At 42.9% G+C, this 18,813-nt stretch overlaps 1 protein-coding gene across 9 annotated transcripts in view; it reads right to left on the bottom strand.

Moving 5' to 3' along the window:
- The window catches only part of ALS2 (alsin Rho guanine nucleotide exchange factor ALS2), an 80,457-nt gene that overhangs the window by 51,559 nt on the left and 10,085 nt on the right, over positions 1-18,813 (bottom strand). For all 9 annotated transcript variants that reach the window (XM_030579258.1, XM_030579260.1, XM_030579265.1 and 6 more), the window contains 8 exons: positions 17,341-17,427; positions 14,358-14,512; positions 11,684-12,600; positions 7,135-7,495; positions 5,987-6,155; positions 5,451-5,547; positions 4,909-4,986; positions 3,102-3,281 (listed from right to left, as the gene is read on the bottom strand). In XM_030579258.1, the coding sequence (XP_030435118.1) occupies positions 3,102-3,281; positions 4,909-4,986; positions 5,451-5,547; positions 5,987-6,155; positions 7,135-7,495; positions 11,684-12,600; positions 14,358-14,512; positions 17,341-17,360 (1,977 nt within the window). In that variant the 5' untranslated portion in view covers positions 17,361-17,427. The remainder of the gene's footprint in view (positions 1-3,101; positions 3,282-4,908; positions 4,987-5,450; positions 5,548-5,986; positions 6,156-7,134; positions 7,496-11,683; positions 12,601-14,357; positions 14,513-17,340; positions 17,428-18,813) is intronic.

Raw genomic sequence — 18,813 nt, 5'->3', positions numbered from 1 at the left:
CATAGTGGGACCCCTCAGCAAGACGACCTGGTCAGGGAAGAAATACATCCTGGTGGTGGTGGATTTTGCCACTCGCTACCCCGAGGCGGTGGCCTTGTCCTCTATTGAAGCAGACACAGTGGCAGATGCGCTGCTGACAATTTTCAGCCGGGTGGGGATTCCCCAAGGAGGTCTTAACGGACCAGGGGTCCAACTTCATGTCGGCCCTGCTCCGGTCCTTATGGCAGAAATGTGGGGTCCAGCACAACTGGGCCTCGGCGTATCACCCCCAGTCTAATGGGCTGGTAGAAAGGTTCAACGGGACGCTGAAGATGATGCTAAAAACATTTATGAACCAGCACCCGCAGGATTGGGACAAGTACTTACCTCACCTGCTGTTCGCGTACAGGGAGGTACCCCAGGAATCTACTGGGTTTTCACCTTTCGAACTGTTGTATGGAAGGCGGGTAAGGGGGCCCCTAGACCTGATGAGGGACGAATGGGAGGGGAAGGCCGCTCCCGAGGGAGAGTCAGTGGTGGAGTATGTCCTGATCTTCCAGGAAAGACTGGCCGAGCTCATGGGCCTGGCCAGGGAGAACCTGGCCCGAGCCCAGAGGAGGCAGAAGGTCTGGTATGACCGCACAGCACGAGCCCGTGCCTTCGCCACCGGGGATCAGGTGATGGTTCTCATCCCCGTGAGGAGAAAAACTCCAGGCCGCCTGGGAAGGGCCCTTCAAGGTTATCAAGCAACTGAATGAGGTAAACTATGTGGTGGAGCTGTCAAACCGGGCACATCACCGTCGGGTGTATCATGTGAACATGATGAAACCATACTATGACAGGGGGAATGTGGTGTTGGCCGTGTGTGGACATTGGGAGGGGCAGGGAGATGACCCCTTAGTAGATCTATTCCCTGGGACAAAAGCTGGTTCCCCCCTGGAGGCGATTCCCCTCTCTGATCAACTGACCCCGGGCCAGCACGCTGAGATCAGGGGGGTGCTGCATCTATACCGACAGCTGTTTTCCAACCAGCCTGGACACACTAATTTGACTGTCCACCGGGTGGAGACCGGGTCACATCCCCCTATAAGATGCTCCCCTTTTCGGGTCACTGGTAAAACTGCCCAGGATCTTGAAAGAGAGGTCAGGGACATGCTGGCTTTGGGGGTGATCCAGCCGTCTTCCAGCCCTTGGGCCTCGCCAGTGGTGCTGGTCCTCAAGAAGGATGGGTCAATCCGGTTCTGTGTGGCCTATTGAAGGCTCAATGCCATCACCGTATCTAATGCCTACCCTATGCCCAGTCCTGACGAGCTCCTAGACAAGCTGGGAGGTGCTTGGTACCTCACCACTATGGATCTTACCAAAGGCTACTGGCAAGTGCCGCTGGACGCAGATGCCAAGCTGAAATCGGCCTTTATCACCCCCCTGGGGCTCTATGAGTTTCTGACCCTGCCCTTCGGCTTCAAGGGAGCGCCAGCCACCTTCCAGCGCCTGGTGGATCAGCTACTGCGGGGGATGGAGAGTTTTGCCGCGGCGTATATTGACGACATCTGCGTCTTCAGCCAGACCTGGGAGGACCACATGTCCCAGGTTAAACAAGTCCTGGACCGACTCTGAAAGGCTGGGTTAACAGTAAAGGCTGAGAAGTGCAAGGTGGGGATGGCTGAAGCATCTTACCTGGGCCATCGGGTGGGGAGCGGCTGCCTGAAGCCGGAACCAGCCAAGGTGGAGGTGATCAGAGACTGGCCTGCTCCCCAAACCAAAAAGCAGGTCCAGGCCTTTATTGGGATGGCGGGGTACTATCGAAGGTTCGTGCCCCACTTTAGTGCCATAGCCGGCCCCATCACTGAACTGTGCAAAAAGGGGAAGCCAGACAAGGTGATCTGGACTGAGCAGTGCCAGGAGGCTTTCTGGGCGCTGAAGGAGGCTCTGGTTAGTGGCCCACTTCTGGCAAACCCAGATTTTGACAAACTCTTTATGGTGTTCACCGATGCCTCAGACACGGGACTGGGGGCGGTGTTAATGCAGGAGGATGAAAAGGGGGAGAGACACCCCATCGTGTACCTGAGTAAGAAGCTGCTACCCCGGGAACAAAGCTACGCGGCCATCGAGAAGGAATGCCTGGCCATGGTGTGGGCCCTTAAGAAGCTAGAGCCATATCTCTTTGGGCGACACTTCACCGTGTACACCAACCACTCTCCCCTCACCTGGCTGCACCAGATGAAAGAAGCCAACGCCAAGCTCCTGAGATGGAGCCTGCTCCTGCAGGACTATGACATGGACGTGGTTCATGTGAAGGGAAGTGCCAACCTGACAGCAGATGCGTTGTCCCGGAGAGGGGGCCCTGAACTTCCCCAGGTCATTGGGCAGAGTGACCCTGCTCAGTTCAGTCTCGAAGGGGGGAGAGATGTGATGCAGTAGGGACTGTCTGTGTGGGGAGTGGGAAACCAGGGGAGGACTTTAGGGGATGGACGACGCCAGGGCCTGTAACCTGAGCTAGGTAAGGGAGGGGAAAGGTCAACCCCTTTGCCCGGGAAGGGGACAAAGGAAGGGAGTGGCAGGAGGGAAGCAGTTTGAGTTTGGGCTTGGGGCTGGATGGGCGGAATTCAGGGTATCCTAGCTAGGATCCAAGCACCCTGAAAGCCCAGAAGGACTCGGTGGAGGAGACCTGACTGTGCCTGCAAGCTCTGCTGTAACCTATGTTCCTGTTGTCCAATAAACCTTCTGTTTTACTGGCTGGCTAAGAGTCACTGTGGGTCCCAGGAAGAGGGGTGCAGGACCGGACTCCCCCACACTCCGTGACAGTATTACAGTGCTAATTATGGTGTCTACACTAAATTGTATCATCAAGGCTGCAATACTACTCCTACTCTATCAGTTAACTAATGATTCTATAAAGCAGGATGCCTCACTATAAAGGTCACCGTGAGCTCTTATGACTTACTGTGGAGCTCCATCAACACTAACTCAGTTTCAGCTACATATAGTGACAATGTTTCAGATCTCTACTTTTTAATTCCCATTTAGTTAAATCTTAAAGATCTTCTTAGAAGAAACACAGAGCCATCTCAAGAAAGCATCAGTACTATCTAAGCCAAACAGAAGGAACAAGTAGTACTCACCTTACTACAGGCTAGCAACAGAGCTGGACTCTTATTGCAGTTGTTTCCGGGTGAATTATTTTCCCTAGTCTCCTCTCGACCACTGTAATATAATCCAGGCTGGAAATCTTCTCCATCCACTAAGAAGAGGGAATAATCTGGTCCTGCTGCTGTGCTCCAGACTCCGCTATCATCACACACCTGTAGGTTTTTTTTGTTGTTTTTTTTTTGGGAGGGCGGGGGGGGGGGGAAAGAATAGTATCCACCACTTATCAGAGAAGTGAGCCTCAACCTCACACAAGAGCTGTTTCTACACAAAAATAAGAAGGCTGAGCACCAATAAGAATCCTGCAAGGACTGACATTCTTTAGATGGACATAGGTCTCCTTAACAAGTAAAATGCCTGTGTCTTGTTGAAAACGTGGCATGTCTCAATCCTTGTACCCCATGCCTGATGCTTTGTAAAATTTGTTTTGTAATTTAAAAGCAAACAGACAAATATGGAGATGGTTCAGATGCTGCTCTCTATACAAATTCCAACAGCATAAGAGACAACCATTTAAGTTCCTATCTACTAGTTTGTAGGGGAGCTGCAGAACTTTCCTAGTTGTGTGGCTGATATTTGCCTGGCTGAATGAAACAACTAAGGGCACAGACAAGTGGTTTAGTTCAGGGGTTCTCAACCTCTCTCTTTCTGGGCCCCACAACATGCTATAAAAACTCCAAAGCCCACCTGTGCCACAACAACTGGTTTTCTGAATATAAAAGTCAGCACTGGTGTTAGGGGGAAGTAAGCCGGACAATTGCCCAGGGCCCTGCAACAGGGCCCCGCCACCAAGCTACATTTCTCAGGCTTTGGCTTCAGCCCCAGGCGGCGGGGCTCAGGGCCCTGGGCTTCAGCACTATGCAGTGAGGCTTCAGCTTTCTACCCTGGACCTCAGCGACTCTAATGCTGGCCCTGTTTTGTGGCCTCACTGAAACCTCTCGCAGCCCCCTGGGCGACCCAAACACCTGGTTGAAAACCATTGGTTTAGTTGAACCTAAACTCATCATTTGGATACACATATCTGATCAAAGAATTTGCTTCTAAAGCCAATCACAACAAACTGATTCTTGTGTAAGGCATGACTAACATCTCCAGAAATATATAGACAAATGACAAAAATGGTAATTAGGTGATTAGGATAAAGTGAATGAACAGCTTTAATTAAGGTTATAGTCTGAGAATTACCAGAACTTTGAGGGAGAAAGATGAATAACTGGGGAGAGACAACTTATGCTATCAACATCAGATCTGAAAATTATCTTTCAAGGAATAGTATTTTAGATTTGGGCAAAGAGGCAGATATATTTTTAAAAACATACTTTACAAAATCTAAGACTAAACATGTTGGAAATTTTTGTTTCTAAACAAATAAGGGTTTAAAGTCAGAACATTGGAGCATTAAGAATGTGGAAGAGGAAATTTAACAGAAAGGAAACTTGTCTGAAAGAAATGTAAGATAACTTTCTCTGTTTGTAACTCCATGTCACAATTCTTTTTTTAAATAATTCAGCAGAGACTAACTTCATGTAAAAGTGATGTTTTTTATATTAACAGTGCCTCTTTAAATAACACTGCTGCCAGTTATCATGGGATCATCTGGAGATCAGAGTAACAATGGAAACCAAAAGGTTTTGCAACTTTAGAGCAGTGCCAAAAGCTTTTTGTGGACGTATTTTAACAAAAGAAGGTCATACAGTTTTTCAAAGTTCCTTAAGACTCTCTGCTCTGGGAGGAGCCTGTTTTATAAAACAGATATAGAATCCAGAAATAAGATGACAGTACCTTAGCAAGGCGAGGGACAGTAGTTGGAGAATTTAAGTGACCAAGCTGGCCAAAGGTGTTACTACCCCACGAATATACCTGTGTAAAAACATGGGGGGAAAAAATAGTTTGCATGCACACAGAGTAAATCCAGCGTGACAAACAGCATATATAAACGCTACATTTACGCACATATGTATAATATCACTCTGGGCAAAAATTTTAAACAAAAAAAAATATCTATATTTGAAGGGGCAGCTGAAGAGAAATTTAGGGAGATGCAACATTTCCTCATCTGTGTTTATGCGTGTGGGGAGGAAAGGGGTAACCACACTCAAACTATAACATTCTTGTAAGCATAGCAGCAAGGACACATGCTCATACAAAATGCACAAAGTTAATGCAAAAACAATAAAAAAATGTATCATGCACACCATTCAAGACTCTCATTCCACATAAGAACACAGAGCCTGGAAGCACATAAAATAAAGACCAATCCAGAAAACAGCAAACAAGTCAACTATGCTGTGGATGCATGATAATAGTGACTGTTATCCTCATACCTGTGATTTGGCAGTGAGTGCCAAGGAATGGTGGCCACCAGCCGACAGTTGTATCACTTCTTTGCTGTCCAGACTTTTTACACATAATGGTTGAAGCCTGTAACACCCCATACAAAAACGGAATCAGGGGTACTCAGCATGAAACGTAAGAGGCAGGGAACACCCAATATAAAATATTTTGTATATTTTTGAAACAGAACAAACATGCACCACAGCACCAGAGATCACAAAGCTCTTTGGTGATAAACTAGCTTAGTCATCAGGAGAAGGGTACTGAGACGCTCCTCTGACACTAGGTATAATTTCACAATTGACTTTGCCACTGAAACCAGGATTTTGCCCTTCAAGGCCACTAATTATCCTGCATAAATCACATTAGTGGTAATAGTTAAAACTAAGATTTTCAAAAACAGGAGCCTACCTTTGGGGTCTTAAGACTATATTCAGGTAGTTGACAGACTTTCAAGAGTTTTGAGCATCCAAAAACTCCCATTGTCCCGTGGGGTAAGATTAGCTTTTTGCCACTGAAATCTTACCTTGGCAGGACATCACCGTGTCCCAACTGTCCTTCCTTCCCTTTCCCCCAGCTCCACACCTCAGTTCTTAAAGATGGGAGAAGTGCATCAGCCTCACCACTATAGGTTGGGGTCAGAGCCACTGTCCTCATTTTTGCCCGTCCTACTTTTCTTAGGAGCCTTGGAGAAACTAGAAGCAGATCAGGAGAAACTAGAATCAGTTTTCTTATTTTTAAAAAGCCCCACACAGAAACTAAGATAGACAACACTAGTTTATCCCTGTTTTAAATTAAACATGGCATTTACACAGAGCTAGTGTATTATATGATATGGGTACCATATACTGAGTCACTTGACTTCACTGATAAAAGCTTCCTCTTAGGTATTTTACTTAAGATTTAGTAATGCTGGAGAGCAAAAAGGTACATAGTTGAAGGCAGCTGTAACAGCACATACGCTAACACAGATCTAGGTATTAAACAGAGTTTACCCATTATTTCCTTTCAATAGCTGTAAACGCAAAGTATGTAAATACACTGAAGTGAATATGACCTGTGACGTTCACTGCCAATAAGGTATTTTTCCTGAAAGAAAAACTACCCCGTAGAGATCATACATCTTCTGATTAATTTCTGTAAGATTGGAAAGAGTGTCACTGAACTCAGCCTTACCAGTGTGTGTTACACAAAGTACTGCATATTCAGAACATTAAAAGCAAGAAAGGAGACAACCACGTGGCTGGGAAGTTTGGTAATGGGACAGGGAATTTTTCTAAACCATTGGCTCCAAACCAATCAAGAGCAGTAGTGACAGAGGGTCAGATTAACTGACATCTGTTATGCAGCCTACATGAAGTGAGTCCCTTTTGTAATGAACATCAATCCATATCACCAAAAGTGGCACCACAATGCGTTTGGGATAATCCTTATTTTAAGGTTAAAGAACAGTCCTTTGTCTTGCTCAAATAGCATGCACTTCCCACTAGTCTTCTCCTCTCTCTCTCCACATTCAACAAGGTCGGAAGGACTGTTCCTTACACACATCTCAGCAGGGGGTTTGAATCTGTGTTCCTATTGTAGGTAATATTGTTAAATAAGACACATAACTAGCAATTACCACATTACATTAACTCTCCCTGGTCTCTTGGTTCCTCCTAGTCACTATCTTACCTTGGGACAACAAGCCAGGCAGGGAAAGTCTTCGACTGACTCCTTCAGATTCCTCTTCTCGAATATCCACTAGGCTAGAACTCTTCTTTCCTTGCATTGATTCCAGTTTGACTTGCTCTTCTCGAGTGTCCTTCAGCCCCTCCGGACCTGGGGAAGGACTATCAGACTGAGAACCTAGTTCACCTGGAGTTGTGCCATAGAAGTTCATTACTTTCTTCAGAGACAATGCCCCAGCTTCATATGTAGCTGCAACTCTCACACCAACTGCTGATGCGCAAGAGACCACCAAGCTGTTCAAGGCAGATGTACTTACACCTGGAGGGCCGGGGAGACAAGCAATGAGTTCTTCTTCTTGAGAAGGCTAAAAACAGAAAAAGAAATCAATTAAACCTATCAAAATTCCCAACCCAGGGCAATAGTGTGACCATAAATAAATCTAGTACTCTTACACCCTCTGTTGCATTTATCAGATACTGTCAATAAACTTTTTAGTAGTTTAAGTCTACACTTCATAATAATCCTTTATAGCTGGAAGCCGGAAACCAGTACCTGTTTCTGTACAAAACAGTTTCTCTATTTCATATTGGTTTGGCAGTGAAGGGTTGTTAATTCGTGCTGGGACAGTGGTGTGTGTGTGTGTGTGTGTGTGTGTGTGTGGTGTTGTTTTTTTTGTTCGTTTTTTTAAGAGAAGAATGCATATTTTGAAAAAAAATAACTAGGATCTTTGCAAACAAATATAGAAAGAGGGGTTAAATTCTGGGATTGTAAAACTTTAGCTATGTGCCTTTTAATTCAAGTCTCTGCTGTTGATTACAGTATATCATCAAACATGCTACCTTTATAAGCAGACAGTTGGGAAAGCTTATCAAAGGAAAACAAATGATTAACTTTGCTCATACTGACAAACAGACATCTAGTTAAAAATTGTTAATAAAGCTTTATACAGACAGCAGTATCATAAACAGGAATGTACCAGAGAGGTTTCTTCAGGCAGACCTCAGAACTTATGGCTCTGGTAAAGATCAGAGGACAGTCATCTAAAGTTTACTGTTATAGTCAGCCAATTAGACCCAGTCACTATATAAAAAGCCGTATACTGAAGTCCTATCAAAAATACAGCTTTCAAGCTATTGACAGACATTAAATACAAAAGGCAGTACCCCATTTCCCTTCTTCACATAGGTCCCTTAATACAAGGCTGCCTATAGCCTCCCTGTAAAAAGGGATTCTTTTGACATCTTCCTTGTGAATAAGGAAGACTAAAGGATACTGGAATAACTCTTATTTATGAAATACAAGTATGACAGATGTGACAATTTCCTGCAATATTGTGGACAAACCTTACTGAATTAAGTTTAAGATTTTAGGAGAGTACTGTATTAAAAACATAAATGTTTGTATTCAATCCCACAATAAAATATAATGTCTGTAAGGGGAAAAGACAGATATGACTAATGTAAACCCTGAGAAGTGTTATGAGTTTCAAAGGACTCTTTTATACAAATGTACCAGAAAAGAATGAACTTTTAGTTGAGTGGGTTTCCTAGGAAATACCTAGGAGGGAGGGAATGCAAATTCTAACCTTCAGACCCAACCTTTTAAAAGGTACACCTTGAGGAGAACCCTACTGTCTGCTGATTACCTGTTCCAAGGGTCCCAAGATCAAAGGCCCAACCTGTCTAAAGGAGTGACTCAGATTCATGGGGGTTCTTGCTCTGAGCAAAAGATGTTATGAATGTGTAACCACAGAAAAACTCCTTTGTGGGGTTTTAGGGACTTCCCATCTGCTAGAGCCCTGGTTGCAGCGGAGTGATCTCTGGTAAGCTTACTAGCATGCAGATAAGTTCTTTTATTTCTTTTAATATGTTCTCTCTGTAATAATTTCACCTTCAGGATAAATATGCTTGCTTAGGAAAGGCTCTTTGGCAACTTCTAACAGTGGATAATTATGCTGTTGATAGCTTCTGAGGTGAAAGCAAAGCAGGCCTGCTTAGGCAGTCTGAATTGCTAGGGAACTCACAGTATAGACTGTGAATGGTGCAGTCTGCAAAAACCCCAGTAAGGAGGAAGAGAGAAATGAAAACCTTCTCCAAGAGAGGAGAAAACTAAGGAGCTGGGAGCCTAGAGTGAATGACCATGGTGGACCATAAAGAGGGAATAGGTGCAGTTGCCCTGAACTGTGACAGTAAGGATAAACTAGCAGGCTACAAACACTGCCAAGCAACCCAGAAAGATACAGTCCATTTGAGTACAGAAGCTATATCAAGAGGGAAAACCTCTAACTGCCACTGTAAGTGAAACATTACACAATCACCTTCCGTGCTTATGTTTCCTCTTCAAAGAGCATCCATATATTGCATGGTGTTAAGATTCAGTTGAGTCTTAAAGGCTTTGAGGTAATACTATATTGTATTTATGTGAACTGTCCGTGAGAAAGTATTTTCAGAAATATTTGGGGGAGTAGGAGGGAGAAGACAAGAAAATGAGCAGGAGACTAGTTGTTTTCTACTCCTCAGAGGAGTCCACAACTGTTGAAAATAAAGAGTTGTTTTACTTTTACCACCTCCTCTTCCTTAACTGCCAAAATCCAACGGTGTGGGAGTATGGAACTGGCCTCTCTAGAAGAAATCTCACATACTTACAAAAGATAAGCTCAAGAAACTGACTCACACAGAGTATCTGCAGCTACTGCAGTAATTTTCCAAGTTCAGCTGTGAAACCACCATGCTGCTTGTATAGTGAGATACCATTAGCAATACAAAGGATTTTCCTAGCAAAAACAAAACTTCCCTAGCATAAAGTTATCTAATGGGACAGACCTTGGGTAGGGATGGGGAGACAACACTGATGGACAGAAATCTGGTGTAGTCGTCTACAGAATAATCTACATATTACATCACTTAAATAGTCTTAAATCAACCAAGTGATTATTTCATAGTTTGAGAGATGACATATAGGCAAAAAGTTTGAAATTGGTGGTTTCTTTACACATCAAATCACCTTTCCTCTTCCCCTAACCCTCCAAAATAGCAATACATTTTTGCAGATTCGATAAGTCAAATCAAGAGTTTCTCTTCCGATGGCTACTAAAAGGTCTGCTGATTACTGCTGTCTTCCAACAGTCATAACGTAAGTTTGACACATGGAAGATTAATTCACCACTCATTATACTGTTGGTGAGGTCTCCCAAAGTGGAGCAAATAGGGAAAAAAAATTTGGATCCTTCTACTTGTATAAAAAGATAACTATCCAGCTAAAATCCTTAGCTTGACTCAAGAAGAATCAGACAAAATTGTGAGGGTGATGGGGGTCTCTCTCGTCATAGGAAGGCAAGTATTATACCAGCTGGCCAAATCCCAGAATATTGATCTAGCTCAGGGGGTCTCAAACATGCGGCCTACGGGGCTCTTGCATGTGGCCCGCAAAGCTCCCCCCGCCCCCCTCTGCCACTCTCTGAAGCAGCTGCCAGCACATCCCTTCGGTCCGGGGGGGGGGGGGGGGGGGGGGGGTTGAGGTGAAGGAGGCACAGGGCTCCTGCATTGCCTCCATCCAGACACCACTACCTCCCCCCAACCCCCCACAGCTCCCATTGGCCAGGAACAGGGAATTGTGGCCAATGGGAACTTCATGCGAGGTACCTGGAGGAGCAGCAAGAGCAGCCGACGCACAGAACCCTGAGGCCCCCCCGCTCCCTCAGGGGCTGCAGGGACACGATTCCAGCTGCTTCCTGGAATGGAGCGGTGTGGGGCCAGGGGAGGCAGGTAGCCTGCCCTGGCCCCAGTGCGCGCCACTGCTACCCCGGAGCCGCTCTAGGTAAGCGGCGCAGGGCTGGAGCTCGCACCCTAAACCCCTCTTGCACTCCAATTCCCTGCCCTGAGCCTTCTGCTACATCCCACACCCCTCCTGCACTCCCTGCCCTGAGCCACCTGCTGTACCCTACACCCCAACCCTGTGACCCACCTCTCATCCTCTTGCACCCCACACACCAACTCCCTGCCCTGAGCCCTCTGCCACACCCTGCACCCCTGGTGCAGGGAAGGGGTGGGAAGAGGCGAGGCCTAATGGAAGGGGTGGAGTGGGGGCGGGGCCAGAGGCAGCAAGGAATGTGTGTCAGTGATGTTGTCCTCAGGTCAATGCACTAGTCCTCCTGTGGCCCTCGTGGTCATTTGAGTTTGAGACCCCTGATCTAGCTGAACATGATAGCAACATATCCTAAAGGCACTAGAGAAGGGAATGGGAAATGGGTTTTATTGGGTTCTCACCACTGCACAGTCCACAGCACACAACTATCTGGCAAGGCTGCTCATATAAAGGCTCAGGACTGAACAAACATGATGACAATTCTACTCTCAGTCCAAAATTACTTCTGTATTTGGGTTTGATTCCTAAAACTGTGAAAGAAACACTGTGATAACTCCAGAATTGTAGCTATAGCTTCAAAATTATGTTAATATTGAGAATCCTTTAGTTTTCATGAGCATATTACAAGATTTCATGAATATAGTACAAATATTAAGAGAAAAACGTATAGACCAGTGATGGTTGGTACCTGTTCAAGTTCTGTACTGATGCTTTTCTCCTGGCTGTCATTTAATGGGTCATCTGACAGGTTCTCCAAGTATTCTTTTACTGCTTTTTTGTCAGGAAATAAAACATTTCCAGGACTGGAAATACCACTATCTTCTTGTCCATCATTGTTAGAAAGCACACTTGTCACCTCTGATTCTGAAGCAGCTGGCTCATCTTCTACAAAGGTTTTCTGACAATCCTCACTTTGGCTACCTGCAGCACTTTTCCCCTCAAGAGTCTCCAGTGAGGAGCAGGAGACATGGTTTTCTGATTGTGAGTCAGCCAGTGCCACACCTAATGGGCAGCAGTGACTATCCGATATGATTACATGGTCTTCTTTATCTGTCATCGTAATAAGGAGCTGGCTGCAATGGTTGCATCTCTCTGGGATAGGTTTCATGTCCTGTGCAGGGAGACATTGTACAAGAGCCAGGCTGTGGTAGGCTCCACAGGCAACTTGGAGCACAACGCGTCCTGCTAGGTGTTCTACCTTTTGTGGCTTGGTCACTGGGAAAGTAGTTGTTATGAGACCTAGCTGACAGCCACTTCCCCATGCCCATATTTCTCGGCTTAGTGAAAGTGCCAAGGTGTGCTCCTCTCCACATGCCAACTGCAAAATCCTGACTGACAGCAGAGGACTGGTTTCAGAGTCAGAAATACTAATAGGATTTGGTTCTCGCAGATAGGGCTGGTTAGCCACTGCACACTGGCCAGCAGAATTGTTTCCCCACATGTATACCACACCACTCTCAGTCACTGCTCCATTATGGTAGCTTCCAGCTGCCACAGTAGTAACATGCTGTCCAATCAAAGCATTTTCTAAGATGGGGCTCTTAGTGCACGTTTCCTCTAGACCAACCCTCCAGGGAAGTTTTCCAAAGCTGTAGACCTCGCCACCTGAAAGACAGCATCATTCTAATGAAGTTAACCATATAAACAACTGAGGAACTCATTTAATAGGATTTTCATTTGTAATTTGTTCTGGGCTCAGTGTTAACTGCAGTTGTTGAAACCAGATCTCTCAGATACTTTCAATAAATAACTATTAGGGACTCTGTGCTATTGCTCGCAAGAGGTCCTACACTTGATACTGATTTTTCTGTTGGTCCATTCTAGTAAATCACTAGCATGGATGCATTATATAGCGGGGATTTCGCTATTATCGCATGCTGCCTTTAAAATGAATTGTAGTACATACAACTTAAATTTTATCTATGGTAGGCTCAAAAGCAAGCTGTCAGTCAATACCTTCATGAATGAGTGCAATTCAGCCTGATAGTGCTAATCATTCTGATATACTAATGTCAAGAGAATTTTATGCAAATTCTCTTGAAATGCATAAAACATATTCCATTTCTTAATATTTATACTTTTCATCTTCAGTAAAAGTTCATTTTGGACCATCATTAATATTGTAGTATCAAACTTGAAATATAACAAAAGAAACTCTAAACTGAGGCTTCCACAGAGACTGTGGGCCTACCTCGTACACTACAAATACAACAATGTTGGCAGAGCAGGTTAAAGCATGGTTCCCTTCTCGCTGTACAAACATTCAGTGTCCCTGAAGCATGCCAAAGTGCTGGACTTTGATATGTAGCAACAGTGCATAAAACAGTAAACATTTGTCCTACTATTTATTCCTTAATTATGGAAAAATATACTTATTCTTGGTTTGACCTTTTAAACATAGATAATGTTGATGAAATTCTAGAGAGGCTAAGATTGTGGTAACAGTGCCAACTCATTTGAAATGAATCAGCAAGCAACAAAAAAGTAGACTCTTATAAGGAGGATTGATTTGGCTAACACTTTTTTGATAGTTATATAACAGTGATCACTACAGTCATATCCACAAAACAGTACACTTCAAGTCAAATGTGCATAGAAGCAAAGTTTTTCTAGTTCAGAAACATTTCATTAGGCAATAGAGTAAAATGGCAGGTCAGATTACAACTGGCTCTAATTGGCACTCCCCTAAACTAGAACATTCTTTACCTGCAGCTCAGTGACATTCAAAAGGTGTGAAATTCTTCTCTTCCTTTGAAAACATCAGAGAAACATCAAAGACATTACTTCCAGTCTAATCTTTACAACGGTATGCCCACTGATCAGTACAATCAAGTGACAAAATATATCAACGCTCAAAGGAAAGGTCTTTTGGAAAGTATTTTTTGATTCAAAGAGTCAACTGATCAAATCAAATTTCACTGCTGCATCTACTTGCTTGCAATTTTTCAGAACTTTAAAAAAAACTAAACACTCAAAGTTATTGCATATCAAGAGGACAGACTTTTTGTAATGTTGTATTTTTTAAATCCAATAAATTGTTGTAACATGCATTTAGAGGTAACACAGAGGGTGAAATAGATCCAAATTATCTTGCCATTTTATAAGTAATGCTTCACAACTTTGAGCCACTTTTTATTAAAGAGAAAAATTAGCCCAGTGCAATTTAAAAAGACTGATGAAGATAAAGTAGAAAAACTGTCCGTCTCTTACTCAACCTGTACAATAAAGACATTTTGGCAGTAATGCAAATCTTAAATATTTCTTTAAAGTTTCCTTTAAAATTTTACACTAGTTTCAATCTAGTATTAACAGGAATTTTAAGTTGTTCATGGTCTGTGACCTAGAACAATACTGTCATATACCTTCTGTTAGAAGCAACCCATGGTTTACTCCAAGGGCCGCCTGCAATACGGTCTTTCCACTCCAGCCTGGAAGTCTCTCAGGCGTTACAGAGCAGGAACCAGCCTGCCAGATATGGACCAGGCCTCTCTCTTTGGCTCCTTCTGCCTCTACTGAGCTATAAAAATAAAAGGAAGAAATCAGCTTGTAGTTTTCTGCACACCAATTTACTTTTCCATTTATATATAGGAAAGAGAGGAAGGATGGTTCAGTGATTAAGGTATTAGCTTTGGACTTGGAACCCAAGTTCAATTCCCTACTCTGCAATAGACTTCCTATGTGACCTTGAGCAAATCACTTACTTTGTGCCTTTTCCTGGCCGTAAAAATAGCACTTAACTTCACAACATCTAGGATAGATAGGTAAGTGCATTAAAGATTGTGAGATGCTCAGTTACTATGGTAATGGGGGCCTACGGTAGAGTATGAAGTGACATCTGACCTCTAACAGTCAAAAGACCCTAAAAGCAATTAACCTCCTGCTAAGGGGTGATGTGTACACTTTTGAGCATGGTACATCCATTACTGTCAGAAGGTGGCTACAGAAAATATTCGTACATTTTAGAGTAGTCTCATCAAACCATCTCTAGCTACGAAGAAAGTCTTTTAGAGAAACTCTGGAATACCCAAGATCCGTTTGAACAACTTAGTCTCACCTGAATGTTGTCTTATTTCAGTTTTTTCTTTCCGCTGGGTTTCCGTAACAGAAAGCGGAAGAGGATGACAGTGACCAACAAGAGCTCTTGTAAAGTTATAAGTTACATCACTTGGTCCAACTAGTAGAACTAATATTTAAATGTAAAGAGATTTTTCACTTTAGATAAATAATTTCATTTAAAAGAGGGTTTGCTGAAAATTAACTAACTGGATTTTTATCCAGTTAGGGAAAGTAGTAATTAATGTGACATATTTTGGATATTTTACTCAAAATTATAATATACAATTTCCCAGGGGGCAGAATGATGGAATATAGAGCCTATCACCATCATATCATGTTATATTCAGCCAAAAGTGCTAACAAATGGATACTGACCATCTAATAGCCCTCTGGGAAATGAATGTGGTGGGTTTATTGCCCAGTGTGTAAATGCCCACATTACAAAAACCATCACTACAACGGATACTAACCAACCCCTTTGTCGGTAGTCACAGTAAAGAGGCTAAGAGGTGAAAGGATATGAAGACTCAAGTCTCTCTTTCACTTAAGATTTCACCTCTCTAGAGCAGGCTAAAACACACTGGGAGGGCAGAACACAAAGTTTACATAGCCACTGCTGTACATGTTTTTCTGAATAATTAGAGGATTTCTGTCTCTGGGCCTGTCAGTCCAGTGCAGTTCATAAGAACTGAAAATCATGCACACAATTTTTTTTAAATTAGTAAATTCTACCATACACAAGAAGTGTTAATGATTCCTGGTGAATTCATATTTTCAACCTTTGAACAGACATTCTGAAGTTTCAATAGCTAACTTTTTTTTTATAAAGTCACAGTTGCAATAAATTATGGAAAGTACCAATCATCCCATAATCCTGTAGTGTGATTAAGCTACTACATTTTTTTTCCCTTTGGTCTAAAATACTGTACAGTATTCTAAAAAATGATACAGTAACTCCCCACTTAACATCCTCTCGCTTAATGTTGTTTTGATCTTATATCCCTGCTCAATTACAGAACATGCTCCATTTAAAGTTGTGCAATGCTTCGCTATAACATCGTTTGGCTGCCTGCTTTGTCCACAGCTGGCAGCCCCCCAACAGCTCCCTACACCCCTGACAGTGCCTCCCACCCACCGGCAGACCCCAGGGTTCAGCGCCTTCCCCCTCCTCCCTGCAGCAATCAGCTGGCTTGTGGCATTCAAGAGGGAGGAGCAAGGACTCCCGAATGCTGCAAACCAGACGATTGCCGCCGAGGGCAGAAGGCCGGGGAGGGAAGGGGTTACCTGTGCGTCAAGTCCTCTCTCCTCCCCCCTCCCTCCTGAATATCATAAGCCAGCTGATTGCCGCAGGCAGAAGGGAGGAGCAAGGATGCGGCGCATCTCCTCCCTCCTGCCAGTGGCAATCAGCTGGCTTGCAGTGTTCAGGAGGCAGAGGAGAAGCGAGGACACAGCGTGTGGAGTAAAGGGGGGTGGGAGAGAAGAAGCAGGTTAAGGGTGGAGGCTTGGGGGAAGGGATGGTGTGGGCAGGACAAGGGTTGAGCCCCCTACCCTGGTGCTTGTAGAGTAAGGGAAGCTGCTGCTGCGCAACGTGCTTCTCCTAGCCTACAGCACCTTCAGCCTCCTTGTCTCCAGTGCCAGTGGGCTAAGGCGAGGGCCTACTATAGTACTGTACTGTATGGTTTAAAAAAAAAAAAAAATTCCCTGGAACCTACCCCTCCCCCAGCCTATTTACATTAATTCTTATGGGGAGATTGGATTTGTTTAACATCGTTTCACTTAGTCGCATTTTTCAGGAACATAACTACAACATTAAGTGAGGAGTTACTGTATTGACAAAGAACATTTGGACTAGAGCTGGGCAAACCAAATACCTTGATTTGCTGGTCAAACTGGAAAATAAGCAGAAAAAATTGCTTCAAGACAGCACAAAATGAAAATTTTTAAGCAAACAAAACACATTTTTGTTTCAGGTTGAATGACATGTTTCATTTAACGCAAAATAAAACTTTAATAAAACTAAAAATCAAAAGAAAGTCATTTAAAATCTAATTTTTTTTTAATTGAAAAACCATTTTTTCCAGATTTTTCTTTTTTTACCAAAATGATCTGCTAAATTAAAATACTCGTTCTTAAAATGTTTTAGTTGACTCACACATGCATTTTTTGGCCCAAAAAAGCCTGTTCAAACATTTTTGCCAAACTTTAACTTAGACCTTAAAAAATAATTTTAAAGGCAGTTATTAGCTGAAATGGTTTTATGGGGTCTGCATGGTCTCAGCAGGTTTTTACCTTCTCTCTTGTTGGTCCATCAGTCAGTGAAAGCACTCCATCACCAAATCATTCCTCCTTGCAGAATGTATGGGACAGCTCTGTCAACTGTTTGGTGAAATAGTAAGATGAACAGGCTATAGAACTGCACATCACACGTAAGCAATGTAAAGACAGTGTGTATTCAAAGCTTTATCTCCTATCTTAAGTGTCCAATAAATGAACATCCACACAGTATGATAATGCTTAAAAGTATTTAGACTATTTCATACTGAGTTGGCAAACAAAAGGTAAACAGTCAAACATATTCTGCCCACTCAGCCTACAGTGGGGCCATAAACAGATTGAACAAAGCCTATTTCTAAGACAGAAAATAATCAACCCATATGCAGGCTGTTTGAGCTTTCCCAACCACCAACATTCTTATTACAAACTGCTAAAAAGAAGTATTTAGGATTCAGAAATCTCCAGAAAGCGATGCGTTGCTTTTGCAATGACATCTCTCTTTCTTGGACAAAAAGGTAATTTATACCAACATTGCTATAATACGCAAAAATGTCATTCAAAAATTTAACAGCAACTTTTTCACTGATGTCTGGTAGCTTAACAATAGACTTCTATACTCAAACTTAACAATACAGCAATAAAGCATTACTGCAAACAGCTCACACAATTAGGAGTGCTGAATCCATAAACTTATTCCTGAATCATAAAATACATACAACCACTGCATACTAACTGCAGTTATTAGGCCTTGTGCTATAGTAGGAATTTAACAATCCAGGAATTAAATTATAGATTTAAGACACTTTACTGTGCAATCTTATAAAGCTTATAAAAGCGTATAAAGCTTATAACGGAGGCCACAAGGATTCTTATATACAGCTTTATGAATGCAAAGAAGCCACAGCACCTCTTTCAAATCGTTTTAATTTTGTTTACAAGAAACAAATTACCAAATGACTTTTCATTCAATTATCAACACCCAGAAATTGAAAACTTTGATTCTTATTGGCCAAATGCCTTGCTAAACAATGAACTAAAAATAATCCTTGATAAAGTGACAGCAGTGCATGCGGGTGATATCTTATCCATTCAAATCAATTTGGTTTTATGTACAGGAGATCTTCAGAAAGTTTTACAATATTATGACAAGACAACAGTATTTATTATGACAGGGAGGTGTGCTGAACAAGCATTCAATTTGATTGAATGGGTCTTTTATGCATCAAAGGAAACAGAGAAAAGATTCAGAATCAGGAGAAGTTGTAAGCCTTTTACTGTAGAAATTTTGCAACTAAAACTCTGCCAGTCACATTCATGAAGTTTAGTTATGTGTAGATAACCTCTTGTACTAGGACAGATGCATCTAGAATTCTACAATTTAACAAAATATTAGGTAACTGAGAAATATTGTAGATTGAGTTGGGAAAAAAACAGTTTTGGGGAACCAGAACACAAAATCCAGTTAGCCCAAATAGTTACATTTTTGGG

Source organism: Gopherus evgoodei, chromosome 11, assembly GCF_007399415.2.
Source record: "Gopherus evgoodei ecotype Sinaloan lineage chromosome 11, rGopEvg1_v1.p, whole genome shotgun sequence".
Taxonomy (NCBI): Eukaryota; Metazoa; Chordata; order Testudines; family Testudinidae; genus Gopherus; species Gopherus evgoodei.
Note: the sequence above shows the minus strand (reverse complement) of the source record. Positions and strands in the feature narration are given on the sequence as shown.